The 25,276-nt window shown below is 45.8% G+C and overlaps 1 protein-coding gene across 1 annotated transcript in view; it reads right to left on the bottom strand.

Annotated features, from left to right (window-relative positions):
* PTAR1 (protein prenyltransferase alpha subunit repeat containing 1) overlaps positions 1-19,243 on the bottom strand; it is a 50,733-nt gene extending 31,490 nt beyond the window's left edge. Inside the window, exons 1-2 of the mRNA XM_056118781.1 lie at positions 19,143-19,243; positions 7,023-7,192 (exon numbers count right to left, since the gene is read on the bottom strand). Coding sequence (XP_055974756.1) covers positions 7,023-7,192; positions 19,143-19,228 — 256 coding nt within the window. The 5' untranslated portion in view covers positions 19,229-19,243. The remainder of the gene's footprint in view (positions 1-7,022; positions 7,193-19,142) is intronic.
* Between the last annotated feature and the right edge of the window lie 6,033 nt (positions 19,244-25,276).

The raw sequence follows: 25,276 nt of genomic DNA, 5'->3' as shown, positions 1-25,276 counted from the left end.
CAGATCCCGGAACCATCTTAACAGAACTTTTTTTTTTATGACATCTTATTATCTCATTCCTACTTTGGACAAACTTGCAGGCTATCGAATGTAGCCTGCCCACAGGGCAGAGTCTGGCAAACTCCCCGTGGCGTACCAAATATGCCAAATACCAGTAACAATGATGGGTCTCATTCTCCTAAAGAGCTGTGAATATAATCTCAGGGCTAGGATGAAAGAGACGTTACTGGGGCCTGCTCGAGGCAATCGATTAATCGATGAATTCTGTCATTTGTATGGTTTAGCAATGTCCTTTTTGTACACACATAGGAAGATGTTATGCTTTTGTAACATGGGAGTCAATTGACTCCAAAATAATATTTACTCCTGGGCATCCATCAAATTTACCTGACTTAAGCATCAGTTGCCTTTACTTCCTAACACCCCCAAAAGGAGGGTCCTGACAAAGGGACTGGATGGATCCAGGGCAAGCTGTAAGCTACCCTGGGATCAAAAGGGGACAGACCAGCTAAGCGCCCTAAGAAGTATAATAAGTTAAGAGCCTGGTCATGGAACAAACTCTGTCGTCACCCCAAAAGAAGTAACTGAATAAGGACCCTGCTAGGGTTAGAAAAGACTAGGACCCTGCTAGGGTTAGGAAACACTAAACTGGCCTGAGCATTATAGTCTAGAATATATAGGGAGATGTCCCCAGGAAGAGCCAACCTTTAAGTTTAATATGTATCTCTTACTGTGTTCATACAAAATGACTAGATATATTAGAAGTAAATTTACTATGACTGTTTAAATGGATTACTAGCCGAGGAATGGAGAAAGCAAAACACCCTAGTTGGAATCCAGCCCTTGAGCTAGTCTGGAGTGCTGAACCCTCGGATGGGATTTTTTTCCTTGAGTTAATCTCCTAGAGCTTCCCCTGAAAAAGTGGCTTTATCTCTGTTTGTTGTTATGACAATGTTCAACCCCACCTATGTACACCCCCATCCTTGATGGTTTCTACATATCTATGCTGTAAGTGGACAGTGGGGACTAGGACTATACAATAAGGACTATGAGGACTAGGATGAGGGAACGATGGTGACTGGGACTACGACCAAAACCACAACTATGATTGTGCTGTAAGGGGAGATCTCTGACTACGCTGGAGAGAAATAAACTGACTACCAACCAGCCTGAGGCCCTGTTTCTCCGCTCCCTGGTCCTTCTGTCCGATGTTGTGGGCTGGCCAGGGAAACAGCTCCTGGCCACCGAAAGCTTGCATGCAGGCCTTTTCTTTTGAAACTCACAACCTAAGTTACACAACACTTTTTTCCCCCCCTGTGGTGTTAGGGACTGAACCATTCCCAGAGATCCTATCTCTGGCTCCTCGAGAATCCTTGTCTCGAGGGGGCCACACCCAGAAGAGCTAGGTTGCCCAGAAGCATTCCCTTCCCAACTCCAGATGAGTGCACCTGGCCAGTCCTTAGAGGGAAGGAACAGGTATGCAAGGCACGCATGGGCTTGGCTCTTTGAGCCCTCCCTGCAAGGAATGCATTCTCCTGGGAGGTGGGCTGACTCTTCAGTGCCAGGACAGTAATGTGGCACCATTTAGGCCTGGCAGTGCCTGGGGACTATGTCCTGTTGAGGCTCAGCTTGGAGCTCCTGTGTGTCAGGCATGCACACAAGCCCTCTGGGCTATGTCCCCAGTCCAAGAATACATTCCTAGGATTTGGGCATGATTGGTTACTTAGAAACTGACAGCTTTCTGACAAGACTATGAATACACACACACACACACACACACACACACACACACACACACACATTTTTTTTTTTAACAAAAAGATTTTAAAGTCATAATACTTTCATTGGGCTGGAGCACAAGCACAGCAGGTAGGCCGACTCAGGTTCGATTCCTTCGTCCCTCTCGGAGAGCCCCCGCACGGCAGAGCCTGGCAAGCTCCCCGTGGCGTATTCGATATGACAAAAACAGTAACAAGTCTCACTGGTACCCGCTCAAGCAAATCGATGAACAACGGGAGGACGGTGTTACCAACAGTGCTATAATACTTTTATTAAATGTCTTTTTGACCCCTCTACTGCCAAGTTTATGCCACAAATTATTACACTATAATCTTGGGCAAAGCCTTAGAAATACCTCTAAGAGATTTTTTTTTTTAATTTTGATTTTTTTTTGGGGGGGTGGGGTTTGGTGGTAGAGAATGGGCACTGGTGAAGGTACAGGTGTTTCATTGTATGACCGAGACTTAGACCCAAAAGCTTTGTAACTGCTCTCACTGTGATTCAATAAATTAAATTATAAAAAATGGGAAAAAAAAAAGTAAAGGTGGAGTTCATGCACAATTCAATCAGCTAATCAGTGGCTGAATAAATAGCAGTACTTCTACCCAAAAAAAAGAGGTAGATTAAGGTCTGGAGAGATAGTACACTGGATAAGGTGCATGTCTTGCATGCAGCCATTGATTTGCTTTTTGAATCACTAACAGTGATGTTCAGAGGATACTTCTGGCTCTCCACTCAAGAGTGACTCTGGCAGAGCTTGGGGAATTATATGGGTGCAGGGGATCAAACAAGACTCAGCCATGTGCAAGGCAAACACCTACTCAATGCGAATTATCTCTCCAGCCCCCAAGAGGGATTTCTTCTTAAAGAATCACACACAAAATATAAACTATTGGGGGCCAGAGCAATAGTACAGCAGGTAGGACGCTTGCCTTGCACACGGCTGACTGGAGTTGGATCCCTGGCGTCCCATACAGTCCCTCCCCCCTCATACCCACCCCCAACATCGCCAGGAGTGATTCCTGAGTGCAGAGCCAGGAGTTACCCCTGAGCATCTCTGAGTGTGATCCAAAAAGCCAAAATAAATAAAGCTTACTTAAAAAAAAATATATATGCATATATATATATATATATATATATATTTGCTCGAGGCAATCGACAAACAACAGGATGACAGTGATACAATTATTTACTTGTGATATATATGAACTGGAGCAACAGTACAGTGGGTAGGGTGTAGGGCCTCTGCCTTGGGTTCTATTCCCAGCATCCCATATGGTTCTTCAAGCACCGCCGGAAGTAATTCCTGAGTGCAAAGCCAGGAGTAACCCCTGTGCCTTGTCGGGTGTGACCCAAAAGGAAAACTAAATAAATAAAATAAACTATTTTACATAAAATCTTCAAATCAGTCTCCTTTTCTAGCATTAGCAAGAAAAAGTGCTAGTTTTTTTTTTTTACAACATACCAATTATTTCAAAATGCTAAGGGCAACACTATGAGAAACAAACAAACCAAAAAAATGATAGCTTTGTTGTTGTTTTGCTTTTGGGTCACACCCAATGATGCACAGGGGTTACTCCTGGCTCTGCACTCAGGAATCACTCTTGGTGGTGCTCATGGGACCATATGGGGTGCCGGGGACTGAATCTATGAAAGCCACATACAGGGCAAGTGTCCAACCTGCTGTACTATTCCCCTGGCCCCCTGTATGTAAAACCTTTGGTGACAATATATTCCATGAAAAGATCATTTCTTGCTTAAGTCTAAGCTTCACAAGGAAAGAGAACATGTATTATTCATCTTGTTATCCCCCACAGTACTTAAAACAGCTTCTGCGATGAGTAGGCCCTTGGTTATGGCCACCAAGTGGTAATTAAAATTCTCTAGGTAACAAAGTTGTTATTCAGAATTACTCAAAGACAGACTGAGCACTTCTGAAGATACTGCTCTAAGGAAGGGACAGGGAGGAAATTTATGAAGACAGTGGAGAACATGGATGTGCAGACGTGCTCTCCAGACACCTGACTTCAGGTCTCCCTTCGCTCCAAAGGCAGAAAGAACTTGGGGGTCTAACATCAAACATAGGAAGAAAACCAGAGCAGAGAGAGACCAAGTGGGAAGTCGGATGTCTGGCGCAGAAATGAACTGTCCCAGAGAAGCCAAAGAGGTGATTATGATTATGTTCTCTGCTCATTTCAGACATACAATGACAGAGCTCAAGTTTGGATTCGCAGGACTGTGGCTATCTCATAAATCACAGAGCTGGTCCACCGTATAACTACCAACACCACACTTCACTTCTGTTCCCTCACATGCCCTTACAGAAAGGAGTTCTATGGCTCCTCAAGTCCTAGCAGACTAGGAACCAGAGAAACTGAGTTTAGAGGGACCAGGGTTCACGTCAATGATCTCTGCAGAGAGGAGGCAGGGAAGCACTGAGCATGCCCAGTTGTGCACAGGGACTGTTCCTGGCTCTGAGGATCAAATCATGAACAACCACATGCAAGGCAAGTATATGCTAACCCCTGCCTTTATCTCTGATGCCTATTCAGTGACCTAAACTGGTTTTGCTTGTTTGTTTAGGATACTTGCTTCAAATAAAATCTTAACAGATGGTCCCTATATACAAAAGAGTTAAAAATACTGCTCTGATCATCCTCAATGGGGAAAAACTGAGCGCCTTCTCTCTAAGATCAGGGACCAGACAGGGATGCCCACTCTCTCCACTGCTGTTCAATATAGTACTGGAAGTACTTGCAATAGCGATTAGGCAGGAAAAAGATATTAAGGGCATTCAGGTAGGAAAGGAAGAAATCAAGCTCTCACTATTCGCAGATGATATGATACTCTACTTAGAGAACCCAATAACTTCCACCAAAAAACTCCTAGAAACAATAGACTCGTATAGTAAAGTTGCAGGTTATAAAATCAATACCCAAAAGTTCATGGCTTTCCTATACGCAAACAGTGAGAGAGAAGAAAGCAACATGAAAAAAACAATCCCGTTCACAATTGTGCCCCAGAAAATCAAGTACCTAGGAATCAGCTTAACTAAGGAAGGAAGTAAAGGACCTGTACGAAGAAAACTACAAAACGCTACTTCAGGAAATAAAAGAGAACATGAGGAAATGGAAAGATATCCCCTGCTCATGGGTCGGGAGACTTAACATTGTCAAAATGGCAATACTACCAAAAGCATTGTATAAATTCAATGCAATCCCTATAAGGATACCCATGACATTCTTCAAAGAAATGGAGCAAACACTCCTGAAATTTATATGGAACAATAAGCCCCCACGAATAGCTAAAGCAATTCTTGGGAAAAAGAAAATGGGAGGAATCAACCTCCCGAACTTCAAACTGTACTACAAAGCAGTAATAATCAAAACAGCATGGTACTGGAACAAAGGCAGAACTGCAGACCAGTGGAATAGGGTTGAATACACTGACATCTCCCCTCAATCATATGCTCATCTAATCTTTGATAAAGGTGCAAGTAATGTGAAGTGGAGTAAGGAAAGCCTCTTTAATAAATTGTGTTGGCATCACTGGACGGCTATATGCAAAAAAATAGGCTCAGAACTCTGCCTAACACCATGTACAAAAGTAAGATCAAAATGGATTAAAGACCTCAACATCAGACCAGAAACCATAAGGTACATTGAAGATAAAGTTGGCAAAACCCTCCATGACATTGAAGCTAATGGTATCTTCAAAGATGCCACGCCACTGGCCGAGCAAGTGAAAACAGAGATAGATAAATGGGACTATCTTAAACTAAGAAGCTTCTGCACCTCCAAAGAAACAGTGACCAAAATACAAAGACAGTCCACAGAATGGGAAAGGATATTCACCGAATACACATCTGACAAGGGGTTGATATCCAGGATATACAAAATACTGGTTAAACTCCACAAGAAGAAAACACCCAACCCCATCCAAAAATGGGGCAATGAAATGAACAGAAACTTTCTCAAAGAAGAAGTCCGAATGGCAAAAAAGCACATGAGAAAATGCTCTACATCATTAATCATCAGGGAGATGCAGATCAAAACCACAATGAGATACCATCTCACACCTCAGAGACTGGCCCACATTCAAAAGAACAAAAGCAACCGATGCTGGTGTGGATGTGGCGAGAAAGGGACACTCCTTCACTGTTGGTGGGAATGTCCACTGGTTCAGCCCTTCTGGAAAACAGTATGGACGATTCTCAAAAAATTAGAAATTGAGCTCCCATTTGACCCAGCAATACCACTCCTGGGAATATATCCCAGAGAGGCAAAAATGTATTGTCGAAGTGACTTGTTTGTTCATTGCAGCACTCTTTACAATAGCCAGAAACTGGAAGAAACCTGAATGCCCAAGAACAGATGACTGGTTAAAGAAACTTTGGTATATCTACACAATGGAGTACTATGTAGCTGTTAGAAAAGATGAAGTCATGAAATTTACATACAAGTGGTACAATATGGAAAGTATCATGCTAAGCGAAATGAGTCAGAAAGAGAGGGATAGACATAGAAAGATTGCATTCATCTGGGGGATATAAAGTAACAAAGTATGAGATTAATACCCAAGAATAGCTGAGATCAGCACCAGGAGGATTACTCCATAACTTAGAGGCCAGCCGGGTATCCTAGAGGAAAGGGCAGCTCAGACAGAGAAGGGAGCACCAAATAAAGGGTGTTTGGAGGATCCTCCCAGGAGGGGAGATGCATGTTGAAAGTAGACTATGGACTGAACATGTTTGCCACTCAATGCCTCTTTTGCAGACCACAACACCCAAAAGGAGAGAGAGAACACAGGGGATTGCCCTGCCACAGAGACAGGGGGGATGGGGGGATGGGGGTGGGAGGGATATTATCCATGGTGGTGGAAAATGGGCACTGGTGGAGGGATGGGTATCTGATCATTGTATAATTGAAACCAAAGCACAAAAAATTGTAAATTTACAACTGTAAAAAAAAAAAATAAAATAAAGGGAAAAAAAAATACTGCTCTGGCTACAGGTGGCCTAATGTGTCCCCTACCTTCTGCCTCCATAAAGCATCACTATGGATGAAATTCTGAAATCTACAGATACTCCACATTCCCGACTTGACAGGGAGCTTTGCAAGGGCCCAGTCAGTGAAAAGATACAGAAGCAGGATGCGGGAATGCAACTCCCAGAGAGAGTACCCACCCCTGTCAGAGTGTAAACTACTTCTCCAACCCAAAGGAGGCCGACGGTTCGTACTTACCATCTTTGTTCAGCCACTGCTTTCTTGTTCTGTACAAAAGGAGCTTGTTGTGGACGTACGGTAAGAGGAACTTGACACACCAGCTCTCCACGCCGAGTTTGTTTTCCACAAGAACTATCGGACTCCGGTTATATCTTGCTTCAGGACATGGGATCAGGCCAATTTCATCTCTTAAATGTGAGACATAAAAAGAGGATGAGAGACAATGCCAGCCTCACAAAACCTTTCAAACCCTGCACAATGTACTTCAGAAAACTGTACGTATTTCTCTTTCTTAAAACTAGTTCACCCACTAACTTAGTAGAAACACTACGTCTGCAGGCTTGTTATTATTAACAAACAGGAACATGTGAAACGCTGTGCTATATGCCTTTACCAACAGAATAAAAACCACCCTCATTTAATCTGAGTGAAAATTTGAAAATGTTAAAAAAAAATCTTTTTGTTGTTCTTGGTGTTTGCTTCTGGACCACACCTGACTCTGCCAAGGGGATCAGCTCAGAGGACAGTACCTGGTCCTGGGAATGGACCCTGGCTTAGCTACGTGCAAAGCAAGCATCCTGCCCACTTACTATCACTCCAGCCACTCTTTCAAAATTTTAAAAGTACACATCTGAGTCTTGCAAAAGAAAGCGTGGGTGCATGACAGACTTGAGCATTTGGTGGCCGAGAGCCATTTCTCTCGCCAGCCCACGACGACAGACGGACAAAGGATGGGGAACGAACGGAGAAACAGGGCCCCAGGCTGGTTGGGAGTTTATTTCTCTCTCCCCTCTCCAGCGTAGTCAGATCTCTCCCCTTATGGCACAATCACAGTCAGAGTTTTGGTTATAGTACCCATCATCAGAGTTCCCTCACCCCCGTCCTCATAGTCCTTATCAAGGGCAGGATTCCATCCAGGGTGTATCGCTTTCTCCTTTCCTCAGCTAGTAATCCGTTTAAACAATCATAGTAACTGTACTTCTTCTAATGTTTCTAGTCATTTTGTATGAACACAGTAAGAGATATATTAAGCTTAAAGGTTGGCTCTTGGGGCTAGCATGATAGATAGTACAGTGGGTAGGGCGTTCGCCTAGCACGCAGCTGACCTGGGCTCGATTCCCAGCATCTCATATGGTCCCCTGAGCACTGCCAGGAGTGATTCCTGAGTACAAAGCCAGGAGTAACCCCTGTGCATCACCAGGTGTGACCCAAGAAGCAAAAAAAAAAAAAAAAAAGCTGGTTCTTCCTGGGGACATCTCACTATATATCCCAGACTATAGTGCTCAGACCAGGTTAGTCTTTCCGAACCCCAGCAGGGTCCTTCTTTTGGGGTCATGGCATGACTGAGGCTTAAAAAGTAAAGTAAAGTAAAGGCCCTCCCGCTGATCATCGATTTGCTCGAGCGGGCCCAGTAACGTCTCCATTGGAGACTTTGTTGTTACTGTGTCTGGCATATCGAATACTCTCGGTAGCTTGCCGGGCTCTCCGAAAGGGGCGGAGGAATCGAACTCGGGTCGGCCATGTTGGCCGCTTGTAAGGCGAACGCCCTACCGGCTGTGCTATCGCTCCAGCTCTGACTGAGGCTTAAGTCAAGTAAATATAATGGATGCCCAGGAGTAGATATTATTTGGAGTCAACTAACTCCCATGTTACAAAAGCATAACACCAACTGTCTTCCTGTGTCTATACAAAAAGGACACTGCTAAACCCTACAAGTGACATAAAGGAAAAAGAAAAAGCAATATAGGATTATTATTAGTGCTGGATGGAATTGGGTATGCCTCAGGGGCACTGTTGTGGGAGTGACTCAATAAACCTAAACTCTCTGCGGGAGAAGCAAGGACAACCCAATGTTATCCAGCATATATCCTATTAACTTGGTGATTCCACTGCTCAGAAATTATGACTTGGTGATTCCATTGCTCAGAAATTCTATGCCAAAATCTATAAAGATGTTTGCTGAAACATTACAACAAAATTGAAAACAATCTCAGTGTCTATCGATTTCAAGTGGGTTAAGTCGGCTTCATGTGACAAAGCTGTAAAAAACTGATGGGGACCTGAGTATTATGGTATGACAAAGGCATCAACATAAGTGAAACCAGGAAAACCTCTGCCAAGAACAGGATAGAGTATAAAGTCCTTCGTATCTAAGCTTAAAGACATGCATATAGGGACTGGAGCAATAGCACAGCAGGTAAGGCGTTTGCCTTGCACGCAGCCCAACCCGGGTTCGATTCCCAGCAGCCCAGATGGTCCCCCGAGCACCGCCAGGAGTAATTCCTGAGTGCATGAACCAGGAGAAACTCCTGTGCATCGACGGGTGTGACCCAAAATGCAAAAATAAATAAATAAATAAAAAGACAACAACAAAAACACTGTCCTCCCATTGTTCATCGATTTGCTCGAGCGGGCCCAGTAACGTCTCCTTCGTGAGACTTGTTGTTACTGTGTTTGGCATATTGAATACGTCACGGGTAACTTGCCAAGCTCTGCCGTGCAAGCGAGATACTCTCGGTAGCTTGCCAGGCTCTCCGAGAGGGGCGGAGGAATCGAACTTGGGTCGGCCATGTTGGCTGTGTGCAAGGCAAATGCCCTACTGCTGTGCTATCGCTCCAGCCCAAGTACGAGTTCTTCGTCAAAGTCTACCCCTCTTGTCAGGTTGGCAAGGTGGTTTTGGACCAGATGGGCGTTTCGAAAGGCTATGGATAAATAAAAAGACATGCATATAAATTTCAAAGTTCATCTTTCCAGATATAAAAACATTCTGGAGAGAGGAACTTTGTTTAATTTAAATGTTGGATTTTTATTTTGTTTTTTATTTTGTTTTTTCGGAACATCTGCCAGTGCTCAGAGCTTCTGGTGGGACTGGCTGGGGCTGTAACCGAATAGGTGAGAGGGATCGAACTGGGGCCCTGCCCATTCATTGTTCTTTCTCTCCAGCACAAGTAATGGTTTTCTATACATTCCTGATCCAGGGTCAGGCACTAGGCCCTCAACACACTGCACTGCCTTCTGGCCTGGTGCAGTGGCATCAGGGGCCCTGAGGCCCAGATTAAAATTAAACGGTAACACAGTGGGTAGGGCCTTGAATGGGTTCGATCCCCAGTACCCCATCTGGTCTCCCAAGCTCACCATGTGATCCCTGTGTGCAGAGCCAGGTATGCCTGTCCCGCTCCCCCACACACACTTAAAAAAAAAAGCCAACAAGTGCTTGCCAGCCTGCGAATGAACAGGCACAGAACAGAAAACAAACTCATGGAAAGTTCTTGCCACTGTTCCTTTTCTTTATACTACTTTATACGATTTTTAAAAAATACTAATCATCACTGCTAAAATAGAAAATACATTTCAGAATGTCATCTTTCACACACGGCGCCCTCTATAGTCGTCAACCTACCTCCACATAAGCTAAAAATGTAATAAACATAGAGGGTAGCTGACTTACATAGAAAAGAAACAACAACAATGTGCCTGTCAGAGAGGGAGGCTGGGGGTTGGGAGAGAGCTTGGGGAATGCTGCTGCAAGGAGGTGGTGGCATTGGTATTAGAACCCTGGATGCCTGAAACTGCTATAATTAACCTTGTAAATCACAGTGCCTTAGTAAAAAAAAAATATATATATATATATATAAGTCTCCTGCTCCCACGCCTGGCTGTCCTCACCAGGGCCCCTTGGAGGGGGGAGGGTTGAGTTTCTTTCCTCCCCCCCTCCCGGCTCCGAGCAGAGCCCCAGCAGTTGAGGACCTCTGGAGCCAGCCCTGGCCATGCTGGGACCACTCTCCACACGTCCGGATGGGCCTCCTGCATGAGAGAACTGGCAGAGGAACCCAGGCATGTGGGTCCCCGGGGGCTGAGGTCTCCAAGCCTACTCAGATTGGGACTGGGCCTTCTCCACCCAGACCCCCCTCATCTTCCAGTATGTAGGCGTCACACCCACCAGCTGCCACCAGCGCCAGGTTGGTCCCATCAACGGCCAAAACGCAGAGACTATAAAACTCAGCTCCCAGAAGCGCGTGGCCACATTTGCGGCCGCATGACATCTTATTTTTTCCTTTGGAGAACCTGGCAGGCACCAAAAGTATCCTGCCCGCACGGCAGAGTTTGGCAAACTTCCGTGTCGTACTCAATATGCCAAATACCAGTAACAATGATGGGTCTCATTCTCCTAACCCTGAAAGAGCCTTGAATGTGGCACTTTTTAAAATCTCAGGGCTAGGATGAAGGAGATGTTACTGGTGCCTGCTCGAGGAAATCGACGAACAACAGGATGATTGTGATCGTGAGGAAACTAAGGAAACTTAAATGGAAACTAAGGCGCTAGAGTCATAGTACCAGAGTTAGGGGACTAGCCTTGCACGTACCCAAACCAGGCTTGATCCCTGACCTCCCATAAGGTCCCTTGAGCCTGGTTAAGAGTGATCTCTGAGCAGAGCCAGGAGTAAGCCTGAGAGACACTGGCTATGCCCTACCCTACATCCCCCCCCCCACAATAATAATAATAATAATAATAATAATAATAGAAAACAAATAAACAACTGCTTAAGCAAACCATTATAGCAAAACTTGTACATGTGTCTTTTGCCTATAATAGTTAAAAAAATGTGCCTACATGAAACATTCTTACATCGTACACCTTACAGTTTATGATTAACTAAAACTTTGGAACAAGAGTGCCTGACATAACATTTTTCAAGTATCTAAACACATTTTTGTTTTGGGGCCACACCCAAGCAGTGCTCAGAGGATATCCTGGCTCAGTGCTCAGGGTTCACCCCAATAGTGCTTTGGGGCCCAGGCAGGGCTAAGGATCTAGCCAAGGCTCCCACCCGCAAAGCATGTACTCCAGCCCTTGAAGCTACCTCCACTACTGTCTAAATAGATTTTAAAATGAGTTTTTATAAACCAGAATAAATGCTTCTCAGAGCATGTCTGTGGCCTTTTCATTTAACATCCTGTCAAGAAGCCAGTGGATTGATAGATGGGAAGAGAGGGAATCATTCAATATCAGGTTTTATTGTTTAATTTATATTATTTGGAGGGTAATTGGGTCACACCTGGCAGTGCGCAGGGGCGATCCCTGGCTCTGAGCTCAGAAGTGATCCCTGATGGTGCTCGGGGAGCAAATTCAGAGGCAGGGACTGGACTGGGCGCATGCCTAAAGCAGGCAAGGCTATCACCTTATCTTCTGTACTATCCCTCAGGTCCCCAGTATCAAGTTGTATAAAAAACCTACCTGGTTTGGGTAGGCCTTGGTTACAAATTGGTGGGAAGCTGTCAAACTAAAAATTCCTTCTGGAAACGCTAAACTGGACCACGTAGAAGTCACTTATTTTCTATTAATCTCTCCAAGAGTGAACAGGAATATAGGAATAAACAAGCATGCTCTGGGAAAGGCTTCTTTGACTTTTTCCACTCACAACCTCTTTTTATCTGAGAAATTCTCTGTAACCTCAGGTATTTAGGTATATAAGATTAGACTCTAAGTCAGACATTTACTGATAATAAATCTGTAGCACTGTCCTCCCATTGTTCATCGATTTGCTCGAGCAGGCACCAGTAACATCTCACAACAAACTGAGAGACTTGTTACTGTGTTTGGCATATCGAATACATCACAGGGAGCTTGCCAGGCTTTGCTGTGCGGGCGAGATACTCTCGGTAGCTTGCTGGGCTCTCCGAGAGGGGCGGAAGTATCGAACCCAGGTCGGCCATCTCGGCCACGTGCAAGGCAAACGCCTTACCTGCTGTGCTATTGCTCCAGCCATGAAAAAAAAATTATTTTAAAGCCAACTGTTAAGATTTTCGTGACCCACCCACATTCAGGGACATGAGACCATACGAGGTTGTGACCCACAGGGAGGGCTCTGGCTTACTGAGTCCCTCATCATTCTTTCAAGGTAATTCAGCTGGTAAATAAATAAGGGGACATAAGGCTTCCTTTGTGACACGGGCTCACAGCTGATTCAGTGGTTTGGATTTACCATGTCAATAGTACCTAAATATTTCTGAGTACTATAATATATCGGGTATGGTCTAAGATTTTAAAAATTTTTAGATGTGAGGCTGGAGAAATAGTACAGTGGGTAGGGTGCTTGCCTTGCCTTGTGCCAATCCGGGTTTTATTCCCAGCATGCCACCTGGTCCCCGAGTACTTCCATGAGTAATTCCTGAAAGCAGAGCCAGAAGCAATCCCTGAGCATCACTGGGTGTTGCCCCAAAACAAGCAAATTTAAAAAAAAAATTATTTTATAACTAAAGAATAAAAATTTTGAAATGAACAATATGCTACGGGAAGGCTGATCATCCCTACATGTGGGATATAATACTCAAATGGTGTTCAGAGAAGAGTGATCCTTGACTCTCTAAAAGTACACACAGCCTCTAATTTTCTTCTAATGAAGCAGGTCAAAGGTGAAGCTCCATCTATGGCCAAGGCCTAGTCTCACGTCACTGAAGAGCCCCATAGGCCTTGATCTCCACCTGTTAACTGGTTAACTCTGAAGAAGGGGAAACACTGCTTAGTCTCAGCCGGTGCTAAGATTTTATGACTTAGAAAGCTGGCAGCTATTCCCCTGTAAGGAGAATGGAAAGTCATGTCATGGAATATAAAGCAGTGAGAAAACAACAACAACAACAAAGACTGAAAGGCAAGGATGTGGAAACAAAGTACTCAATAATTTAATCTTCTGAGGTCCAAGGTTCTGTCATCTCTTTTCTACCACTGACCATCAATGTGGATTTAACAAGACACTTGCCGGACTAAAGAGAGAGCGCAGAGGGTAAGAGAGAATGCAGCCGCCTTGCACACGACTGACCTGATTTGTTCCCTGGCAGCACATACGGTCCCCTGAGCGCTGCCAGGGGTAATCCCTGAGTGCAGAACCTGGAGATATCCCTCAGTACCATCAGGTGTGACCCAAGGAAAAAGTCACCTACTATCAGCTTTCTCATCTGAAACAAAGGAACAGCATGCCCTCCTGCCTGTTACGAAAATAACAAATACAACACAGAGAATATTGTGAGCTATAAAACCTAAGCTAAGATGAACTATATTATCATTAATTCCATTAAGATGCTAGGGCTTAGAAAAATAGCTCATCGGGACTTGGCATGCAGAAGGTGAAAGCTTGATCCTGTATCATGAGAAGCGACCCCTGAGCAGGGGTTCAGGAACAGCCCCTGAGCACTGCTGGGTATGGTCCAAAATACCACAAGAAAGGAAAAAAGATTCCAAGATTGCCTTGTACTCAGTTCAAGCTGGGTTCAAACCCCCAGCATCCCATCTGGTCCCCCGAGCACTGCTGGGAGTGATTCCTGAGTGCAGAGCCAGGAGCAACCCTTGAGCACTGCCAGGGTCGCAGTGAGCAAGGCCCTCACTGCCCTTCCCAAACAACTGGAAGTTAAAGCAAAACGCATTAAGCCTCTATCAAATGAACTGACCCTACAACAGTGCTTTGCTACTTTCTAACAATATTCACTTCTGGCCAGCAAATCCACTCAAGTGGATGAGCCCATGCTTTGCATGCAAGAGGCCTGGGCTCAATTCCCAGCATCAGCACCACAAGGTAATCCCCCCCTGCCCTCCACCCCACTTCATCATCTCCCCCCCCACACACCCGCACCCCTCACCACCCCCAGGAGCAATCCTGACACATAATTTGGGAGTTGCCCTTGAGTACTGCCATGTACACCCTTCCAAATATATGTGTGTATGTGTGTATTTACTTCGTAAAGACAGGAAGCTTCAGTAAGCTCCTAAAGATCTTGACTTGAATTTAGGCTTGTACTCCAAGGCCTCTTCCCTTAGGTGATAATCCACTTCAGACAATTTAGAACAGTTTTCCGGAACCATTTTTCAATTGGAAGGGAACTGGGTCAGGCAGCCAGCTTAAAGGGCATGAGAGCTGCCCAGGTTCAATCTAGGTCACTGGAGTAGCCCAAAAGGACTGCGGGGGTAGCTCCCTCCTCGTCCGCCCAGAACGTGAGACAAAAATAAACAGAAAGGGACTTAATTTGTCAAGGGTCTCACTTGGTCAAGTAAGGAAACAGGGGCCCACTGCTCACGGTTAAGATGAAAGTCTCAACTTCCTCATCCTCAGCCCAAAGTCCTTGAACAAGAGACTTAAGTGAAAGCAAGCAGGGTTTAAATGAATTTCTTCTACACTTCTGTGATTTAAACTCGAATTGCTGGGCCAGAGCGATAGTACAGTGGGTAGGTATTTGCCTTGCATGCCACCAACCCAAGTTCAATCTCTGGCATCCCATATGGTTCCCGTGAGCACCAATAGGAGCAATTTCTGAGTGCAAAGTTAGGAGTGACCCCGAGCATTGCAGGATGTGGTCCAAAGACAAACAAAGCTGAAATTTAAAAAATCAATTTCTTGGGGCTGGAGAGATAGCACAGCTGGTAGGGCATTTGCCTTGCATGCAGCTGACCCAGGTTCGATTCCCAGCATCCCATATGGTTCCCTGAGCACTGCCAGGAGTGATTCCTGAGTGCAGAGCCAGGAGGAACCCCTGTGCATCGCCAGGTGTGACCCAAAAAGCAAAAAAAAAAAAAAAATCAATTTCTTAATCAAGAAAAGCTAGAGGGCTGGAGAGACCACTTGGGCTAAGAGCAGACTTTGCAAGTGGGAGGCCCAGTTCTAACCCAGCACTTTATACAGTATCCTGAGCACCAAGCAGACACTTGAGTTATCCAGTCCAAGGACTTACTTCTCTGGGCCAAAGTCAAGGTTTATATAACATTGTTACTTTGTTCCTCATGTTCAGACAACACACAGCATATGTGTACTTTTCAGAAACATCATTAGTCATGCAGAGTAGGCCTACCAGGCTATTTCTTTACAAAAAAAAAAAAAAAACCACTAAATTAAGTTAGGTCTCTCTCTGTTACTATTTTCTCAAAATAACTTAATTCTTCTCATGTGAATTATCCTTTTTATAATATGTGAATTTGTTAAAGTTCCATTAGGGAAGAGATTCGGGGGAGGTAGTCCAAAGGCCTAGAGTCTGCAGAGCACCCAGAAATGCAGCTCAAATGTCTCCACCACCAACAAAAAGAAACAAACTTATTCATTTGCATTAGCCACCATTCAAGCACCCATAGTTTGTGTTTGTATCTATGCACTATAGATATACACCAACCCTGGTACTTTTGAGTGCCCTGAGCACTTTGGTGGAATTTCACCCTAAAACAATGACAGGAAGTCACTGAAGACTTTTAGGGGGTTTCAATCAATGTAATTCAGAACAGGGAGGCACTACAAACCTGCCTGGCGCCAGCCTGTCATGCCACTGAACGCTCCCTCTCGGATTCTTCAAATATAAAAATGCTAATGCTTTTCTAAGTCTTCCTCAAAGAAGAGAAACTAAAGATTACTATATTTATCAGGCATCTGACCTCCACAAACTTTTTTAAGAAAAAGGTCACCACATGCTGGGGATGTGGCTGAGCAGTAAAACACCTAAGACCCTGCTTGAGAGCCAGAGCCGTAATACAGCGGGTAGAGTGTTTGCTTTCCGCACGGCCGACCCAGTTCAATCCTAGGCAACCCATATGGTTCCCCAAAGCACCACCAGGAGTGATTCCTGAGCACAGAACCAGGAGCAACTCCCCTGAGTATCACTGGGTATGAGAGTGACCCTAAAAAAATCACAAATCAATCACAAATCATCCTGTTATTCGTCGATTGCCTTGAGCAGGCCCCAGTAATGTCTCCTTCATCCTAGCCCTGAGATTATATTCAAGGCTCTTTAGGAGAATGAGACCCTTCATAGTTACTGGTATTTGGCATATTGGGTACGCCACGGGGAGTTTGCCAGACTCTGCCGTGTGGGCAGGCTACATTCGATAGCCTGCCAGCTTGTCTAAGTAGGAATGAGATAATAAGATGTCATAATAAGATGTCATAATAAGACTCAGAGACTATAAAAACCAGCTCCCGGAACCCTAAAAAAAAAAGAAAAAAGAAACTTGCTTGACCCCAGTAACCTGCAAAAAAAGGAGAAAAGTGGGGTCGTGGCTGGAGATGGCACTCAGTAGAAAGCACAACTTCATATGTGGGGTCCTGAGTTTAGCCCCCGTACCACAAAAATACAAAAGCAAAAAGGTCCCCAAACACCAGGGATGAGAAAATAGGCCAGTTTTCTTTTTTTCAGGATCTCTTATTTGCACTGAAACTCTCTTTCTCAAACAGGTATTGAAAGACTGACATTCAAGAAAGCATCAAAGCATTCCTTAGAAGGTCCAGTACCCACTATGGCTACGCCGGGGATTCATTCCAAAGACTTTCATTCTGAAAAAGGCCACAGTCAGAAGGGGAAGGAAGGGGCCACTGGCAAAGGTGACAGGGTCTCTGCTCTGAGGCCAGTAGCCTTTTGCTCCAATGAGGCACAGTCTCATGTCTCCATTTTGTGTGCCACATGGAGCAGGACATCCGAGGGCTTCGAAATTCTTTTCTAAGCAGCAGCTCCAAGGAAAGAGAAGACTTCACGGAGCTGTCGGTTTGGCCCCCCTTTATTTCTTTAATTTTTTTTAAGGAATAAAAGCTTAAAGGGTTTGTCTGTTTAAAATGACTCTTCAGGGGCCAGAGAGATAGTACAGAGTAAGGCACTTGCCTCACATGTGGCGGTCTGGGGTTCAATCCCCAGCATCCCCGCATCCCCTGAGCACCACCAGGAGTGATTCCTAAGTGCCGAGGCAGGAGTAAGTCCTGGGTATTGACAGGTGTGACCCAAAAGCAAAACCAAAAAAAAATAAGTTTTAAATATTTAAATATAAAATAAAATAACTACCAGGCCAGAGAAAGAGAGAGAGAGAGAGAGAGAGAGAGAGAGAGAGAGAGAGAGAGAGAGAGAGCTCAAAGGGCTGGGGCACACACATTCTGTAACGTTGGAACCTAGTGCCACACGGTGCAAGTCGGGCACTAAACTTGAAGTAGCCTCTGGGCAATTAAGGTATGGCCCCAAAACAAACAAACAAAAAGCCACATGCTCCACTTTTCCTAATAAAATATTACAAATCGACTCCATCTACAAAAAGCGTGATACCCCGTGCAAAACTTCCCAGCCAGGTTACTTTTCTTGGGGGGGTGGGGGGGTGGGGAGGTGGAGGGCGGAACCGAAGGCAGGGTGGGATAAGAAAAGTTACATTCTTGCAACTTCTGTATCCTCTGGTCCTCTCTTTTGTATCCGGGTAATGCTCACACGCCTCTCGGGGAATAGTTACACTTCCCTTTCACTAGAGGATATCCAAGCAGAAGCATCAAAAAGAAAACACTCTCTTGGGGCATCGCTCGGCCCGCGTCCGAGTTAGAAGGAAAGGAAAGGAGGGAGAGAGAGAGAGAGAGAGAGAGAGAGAGAGAGAGAGAGAGAGAGAGAGAGAGAGAGAGAGAGAGAGAGCGGAGAGAGAGGATTCCTTCTTCCTGGGTGTCCTACTTAAGCGAGCGCAGAGAAGCGACGACATCCCGGGGAACTCAATCAGCGAACTGCTGCTGCTACAAAGTGTCGAGCTTCCAGGAGGGGCTCGCGCCCGGGGAGGCTACAACCGTTGCAAATGTTGCAACAATGTTTCCCCGGGGGTCAGACAGGCTCAGGTCCCAAACTGCCGCGGGCTAGCGGAGTGGGGGGGGGGGGGGTTCTCGGCCCACGGGAGAGTGAGCGCGCCCCGGGCAGCCAGCAGTTCCCTCCGGCGTCCAGGTTGCAGCCTCGGGCTGGGGTGGGGGGTGGTGTTTCACCCACCGCGCGAGCGTGCCGGGTGCCGGGTGCCTCCCGGCGGAGGGGGTGCGGGGTGCGGGGTGTGGGGTGCGGGCTTTGCGGACACTCGGGGCCGAACGCAGAGACTTTCGAGTTTGGGGAACTCCAAGGAGGCCCGGGGCGCGCTCCCTTCGGAACCGGCGAGGTCGCTCGGAGGTGTCGGCCCCCCAACCCCGCACCCCGCACCCCGCACCCCGCACCCCCCACCCCGGCGGGTTCCGGGGGCGCCGTGCGGGCCCCGCGGGCCTCGGTCGGGCTCTGCGACCGCGCTCGGCAGCCGCCCCCCACGCCCCGAGGCCCGGCCCGGCCCCGCCCCCGGCCGCCCCCAACCGCGACCCCCGACCCCGACCCCGACCCCCGCGCCCACGCGCCGCTCACATGTGCGGGTTCCTGCGGAAGGCGTTGGTGATGTCCTTCACCACCCGCTGCACCAGCACCGCCACCTCCTCGCTCGTCTCGGCCATGTTGGCGGCGGCGGCGGCGGCCTCGGCGACTCGGACGCGCCTCCGGGGCCGCGCACCAGCCCCAGCGGGAGTTCCGCGGGGAGCGCGCGCGCGAGCGTGTGTGTGTGCGTGTGCGTGTGTGTGCGCGCGCGCGCGCGGGTTCGGCCGCGCCCCCGCCGCCGCCGCGCCCGCCCCCGAGCACTTCCGGGTCACGCCGCTGGCGGCGCGCTGCGGGGCGCTCGGGGTCGGGGACGAGCCGCTCGCCGGGCCCGCGGCTTCCCGTGTCCCGCGGGAGATGCTGCAGTAGATACAGTTGCCAAGTTACAGCAGATACAGTTGCCAAGTTAACCACCTCCGGGCGGGGGGTGGGGGTGGGGGGAGTCACATCCTGCCGCTTAACGTCTCGTCCGCTCCGGACCGAGGGGGTCAGGCTGGACCACCAGAACCACCCATCTCAGCCCTTGAGTGCCAGCTTAGACCCCGGGAACTCGTGGGAAGAAGTTGAACGGAGCCTTTTCTCCTTTTTTTTTTTTTTTTTTTTTTTTTTTTTTTTTTGCTTTTTGGGTTAGTTACTCCTGGCTTTGCACTCAGGAATTACTCCTGGGGGACCATATGGGATGCTGGGATTCGAACCTGGCTTGGCTTGGCCACGTGCAAGGCAAAAGCCCTACCCGCTGTGCTATCACTCCAGCCCCCGAACGGAGCCTTTTCAACTTCTCTTTTTGCCACTGGAGATTCTGACCGAACTGGTGGTCGGTCACTTTGTGGTCCCTGCGTGTCAGTTTCAGTGCTGAGCAGCCGGTTCAAGAAAAAATCAGCCTTTAAAGTTTACTTAATACATAGAAGGAGGAAAAGGGAACATAAAGACTCAAATATTTGGGGGGCCCGAACGACAGTGTAGCCGGGAAGGTGTTTGCCTACCACGTGGCCAACCTGGGTACAGTTCCCAAGCACCACCTTTGGTCCCTGGAGCACCACCAAGAGTGATCCCTGAGCCCACAGCTAGGGGTAAGCAAGCATCGCCAGATGTGACCCAAAAAGACAAGCAAAAGAGTAAAACACTTTAGGGGGCTCTTTGGTGCAGGAGAGAGATATAAAGCTATATAATGACAAAAGCTATATAATGATACATAATACAATATAGTATAATACATAATAATACATATAATACATAATAAAAAAACAGCTCATGGAACCATGCGGCCGCATTTGCAGCCGCGCGACATCTTGTTATGACATCTCATTCCTACTTTGACAAACTGGCAGGCTACCGAATGTAGCCTGCCCACACGGCAGAGTCTGGCAAACTCCCCGTGGCGTACCCAATATGCCAAATACCAGTAACAATGATGGGTCTCATTCTCCTAAAGAGCCTTGAATATAATCTCAGGGCTAGGATGAAGGAGACGTTACTGGGGCCTGCTCGAGGGAATCGACGAATAAGGATGATCTGTGATCTGTGAATACAATATATAAAAATATAATAACAAATACGTATATATGGCTAAATAAAATAAGACTTTCTATTGATAGAATTACTAGAGATAAGATCTGATAAGATTCATGTTTCTTATTTTTCGGTTCTTTGTTTTTGGGTCACACCTGTCATGCTCTGTCAGGGTTTCCTCTTGGCTCTGATGGGATGCTGGAGATGGAATTCTAATTGGCCACTTTTGCAACCCAAGCGCCCTACCCTCTGTATTCTCTCTAGCCCTATGATTCCATTTTTAAAGTTATTATTATTATTATTTTATTGGGCTGGAGCGATAGCACAGCGGGTAGGACGTTTGCCTTGCATGCGGCCGACATGGCTGACCCAAGTTCGATTCCTCCACCCCTCGCGGAGAGCCCGGCAAGCTACCCGTGATGTATTCGATATGCCAAACACAGTAACAAGTGTCACAATGGAGACCTTACTGGGCCCGCTCGAGCAAATCGATGAACAACGAGAGGACAGTGACAGTTATTATTATTGCTGGAGCAATAGCATAGCGGTACGGCGTTTCCCTTGCGCGCAGTCAGCCCAGACGAGCCGGGTTCGATACCTCTGTGGAGCCGGGCAAGAGTATCTTGCCCGCGTGGCAAAGCCTGGCAAGCTACCCGTGTATATTCGATATGCCAAACACAGTAACAACAAATCTCAAAATGGAGACGTTACTGGGCCCGCTCAAGCAGAAATCGATGAACAACGGGAGGACAGTGTTTGTTTGTTTGTGACATTCTCTTTCCCAATATTTCTCTTAGCAAAACCCCTCTTCATCTACTTGTAGCAAAAGGCAAATTTTAATTTTTGTTATAATTAAATTATGGTCCCTTGTGCATATAGACTGCATTTTCTTGATTCATTTATGTGTCCTCAGACAAGTGGGTTGTTTCCAGATCTTGGCTAATGTAAATTGTGCTGCAGTGAATATGAGTATGCACATATCGTTTTAAATTAGTGATTAAAATTGGCATGAAATTGACTGGATCATAGGTAGATCCACTTGTTAGTACTTTGAGAAATCACCGCTTCCCTTGAGTGTTTGACCAATTCATTTTCTACCAAGAGTAAATGAGGATTTCTATTTCTTCATGCCTCTGCCAATGCTTCATTCTAGTCCTTTTTGATGTGGGCCATTTTCACAGGTATGAGGTACAATCTCATTGTTGTTTTGATTTGCATTTCCTTACTAAGTGATGATGAGCATTTTTGCATGTCCCTTTTGGCCTACTTTGAGAAAATGTCAGTTCTCCCTATTTTTGATGTGGTTTGCTTGTTTTGTTTTATGAGTTCCTTTATGACCTTTGATTCTGGACTTTATCAGATGTAAGGTATGCAAAGAGTATCTCCCATTAGTTAGGATATCTTTTTTTTTCTTTTTTGGGGGTCACACCCAGGGATGCACAGGGGTTACTCCTGGCTCTGTACTCAGGAATTACACCTGGTGGTGCTGGGGGACCATATGGGATGCTGGGAATCAAACCTAGGTTGGCCGCGTGCAAGGCAAATGCCCTACCCCCTGTGCTATCACTCCAGCCCCCAGGATGTCTTTGTTTTAATGAGAGTTTCTCTTGCTGTGCGAAAAGATTTTTGATGCAATCATCCTTGTTTACTTTTGTTTTCATTTACTTTATTAGTGGAAGTGAGTGTCCCTAAAATCAGTATCAAGCAATATTTTGCTTTTATTATTCTACATAGCACAGCGGGTAGGATATTTGCCTTGCACGTGGCCGACCTGGCCGACCCAGGTTCGATTCCTCCACCCCTCTTGGAGAGCCCGGCAAGCTACTGAGAGTATCTCGCCCGCACGGCAAAGCCTGGCAAGCTACCCGTGACATATTTGATATGCCAAACACAGTAACAAGTGTCACAATGGAGACATTACTGGGCCTGCTTGAGCAAATCGATGAACAACGGGAGGACAATGACAGTGACATTCTACATATTTTATGAGTTCAGGTCTAACATTCAAGTCCTTAATCCATTTTGAGTTAACTTATATGTGTGGTGTGAGATAGTGCTCCAGTTTGTTTTTTCTAATTTTTTTTTTTTGCATGGGTATATAATTTGCCCAGCACTAGTTATTGCAGAGAATTTCCTTTCTTTGCAGTATTCAAACCCGGGACTTGGCTTTCCCGTACAAGCACTCCAGGCATCCCCTAAGACCCTCGGACAAAAGCAGCCCTGAGCTTCTTCTTCTTCGTCCCCAATGCTGTACCGGTCTTCTTCCAGCCCAGGTCAGTTAACCCGCCAGTATTCAAACCCGGGACTTGGCTTTCACCGTGCAAGCACCCCAGGCATTCGCTAGGCCCCTGGGACAAAAGCAGCCCTGAGAATTTCCTTTTTTTTATGCTCTCTTTATGCTCTTGAGTCATTTACATCATCAGTTCATATGTGAACTTGTATAGGCTACCAACTATATTGCATTGGTCTGTCTGTGAGTCTATCTGACATTGGCAATATTTTTCTAATTTTAAGACATTAATATTTGTGCTGGGGAGAAATGCAAGAATTAAGGTGTACCAATTGCCTCAACCCTGGTTCAGTCTCTGGTACCACATGGTTCCCTGAGCACCATCATTCTGTGTTTAACCCCTAAACGCAGAAGCAGGAGTAGCCCCCAACCACCACCTGATGTGGTCCAAGCACTGTAGCACTGTCCTCCCATTGTTCATCGATTTGCTCGAGTGGGCACAGTAACGAACCTCTCTGATGTGGCCCAAGAGCTCCTCAAATCAAATAGATAACAACGAGTGTTCAACTTAAAACATTTTTGTGCTGGAAGTCCCACTGAAATTTTATGCCATATATTTAGTAGTATGCCAGATCTCAACCTTATCACTGTCCCAAAATTTCAAATTAAGATTCTACTCGCAAAGAAATAAGAAAAGGGCAATATAGTAGTCAAGAAGACACAACATCAGTGTCTTCTTATAAATTAAGTAAAGTCAATAAGACTAATGTCCAACTTTATTATCGAAGACCATGTCAACAGAAGTAGAGATTAATGAGCCAGAGAAGTAGCATGGGAGCTAAGGTGGTTGTTTCCATGCATCCGGTCCCAGTTCAATCCCCAGCAACACCACGTGATCACTTCTGAGCACAGCCAGGAATGGCCCCTGAGTACCCCTAAGTGTGACCTCCCAAACAGAAAAAGAGATTACTAATTATATTTTAAAAGAGATGGAGGTAAGGTGCTTGCCTTGCCCATGTCCTTCCCAGGTTCAATCCTTAGCACCCCATATATCCCCTGGGCCCTACCGGAAGTGATCCTTGAGTGCAGAGCCAGGAGTAATCCCTGAGCACCCGCAGGTGTGACTCAACAACCAAATAAATAAAAATAAAATTTAATAAATTTATATTCTATAAAAGGTCAGACTTGAACACCTTAAGAACTTACCATCAGTACTCATCAATACACTGGCTTGGCTCTTCACACGCTACCTGTCTGAATGCAAGGTTCCATCCCAATGGAAAACCAGCAGGACTGTACTACTGTACAAGAAGGGAGACATCCACAACATTGGCAACTATCGCCCAATCTGCCTGTTGTCTGTCATCTACAATCTGTTCACTCGAGTTATCCTGAATAGGATTGGCAGAACGCTAGGTGAAGGACAACCATGTGAGCAAGCCAGGTTCCGAAAAGGATTCAGCACGATCAACCATAACCACGCGATAACCAAGCTAACTGAGGTTTCTCGGGAGCTTAAGGTGCCGCTCTGTCTAACGTTCACTGATCAATAAATTTAAACTGAATACTAACTTTCAATATCAAGCACTATTTAACATTTCTAAAGAGTTATTTTATAGACCATTATCTCTTAGCCTAAACATGCAGTTTTTTTTTAACTTGACAAAGTGGGTGTTCGTAAGATGCTAAAGATGAACGTGACTTTAAATGATCAGATAATACTGATGTTAGAAACCAAGTGGATCAAGGAGTGAAGGTGGAGTTGTGTTACATATTCTTTTTTTCTGAGTGACTTTTTGTTTCTTTGATTTGACAGTTTCAAAATATTGTTCACTTCTTTTGTCCTCTTCTTTCTACTTAGAGAGACCCAGGAGACCCATGATGTAATCTTCAGGGAAATGAAACAGGGGAAAATGTCTAGAGAGAAAAAGAACCAACCCAGGCTTGCATATGAAAACAGCTAGGGAGGCAAGTGTCTCTCCATGATGTAATGAGTGTTTCCTGAGTGCTGAAGATGTCAGATTGTTAGAAGAATTTTCTTACTAACATGCCTTTTAAGGGATGACTAAAAGTAAGATGTAAGTATAAATGTAAGTATATTACTTAGGCTATTTCTGATTAGTTTGTACTTATTTTGTGGTATAAAAATGATAGGTAAAATAAAGAAATATATATATCTATATGTATATCTATATAGAGAGAGACTTAGAAAGGTAATAGAGGGCTGGAGCAATAGCACAGCAGGTAGAATGTTTGTCTTGTATGCAGCCGACCCAGGTTAGATTCCCAGCATCCCATATGGTCCCCTGAGCACCACCAGGAGTGATTCCTGAGTGCATGAGCCAGGAGTAACCCCCGAGCATCGCTGGGTGTGACCCAAAAAGCAAAAAAA

The sequence above is a fragment of the Sorex fumeus genome, unplaced genomic scaffold (assembly GCF_029834395.1).
Source record: "Sorex fumeus unplaced genomic scaffold, SorFum_2.1 ptg000038l, whole genome shotgun sequence".
In the NCBI taxonomy this organism is placed as follows: domain Eukaryota; kingdom Metazoa; phylum Chordata; class Mammalia; order Eulipotyphla; family Soricidae; genus Sorex; species Sorex fumeus.
Note: the sequence above shows the minus strand (reverse complement) of the source record. Positions and strands in the feature narration are given on the sequence as shown.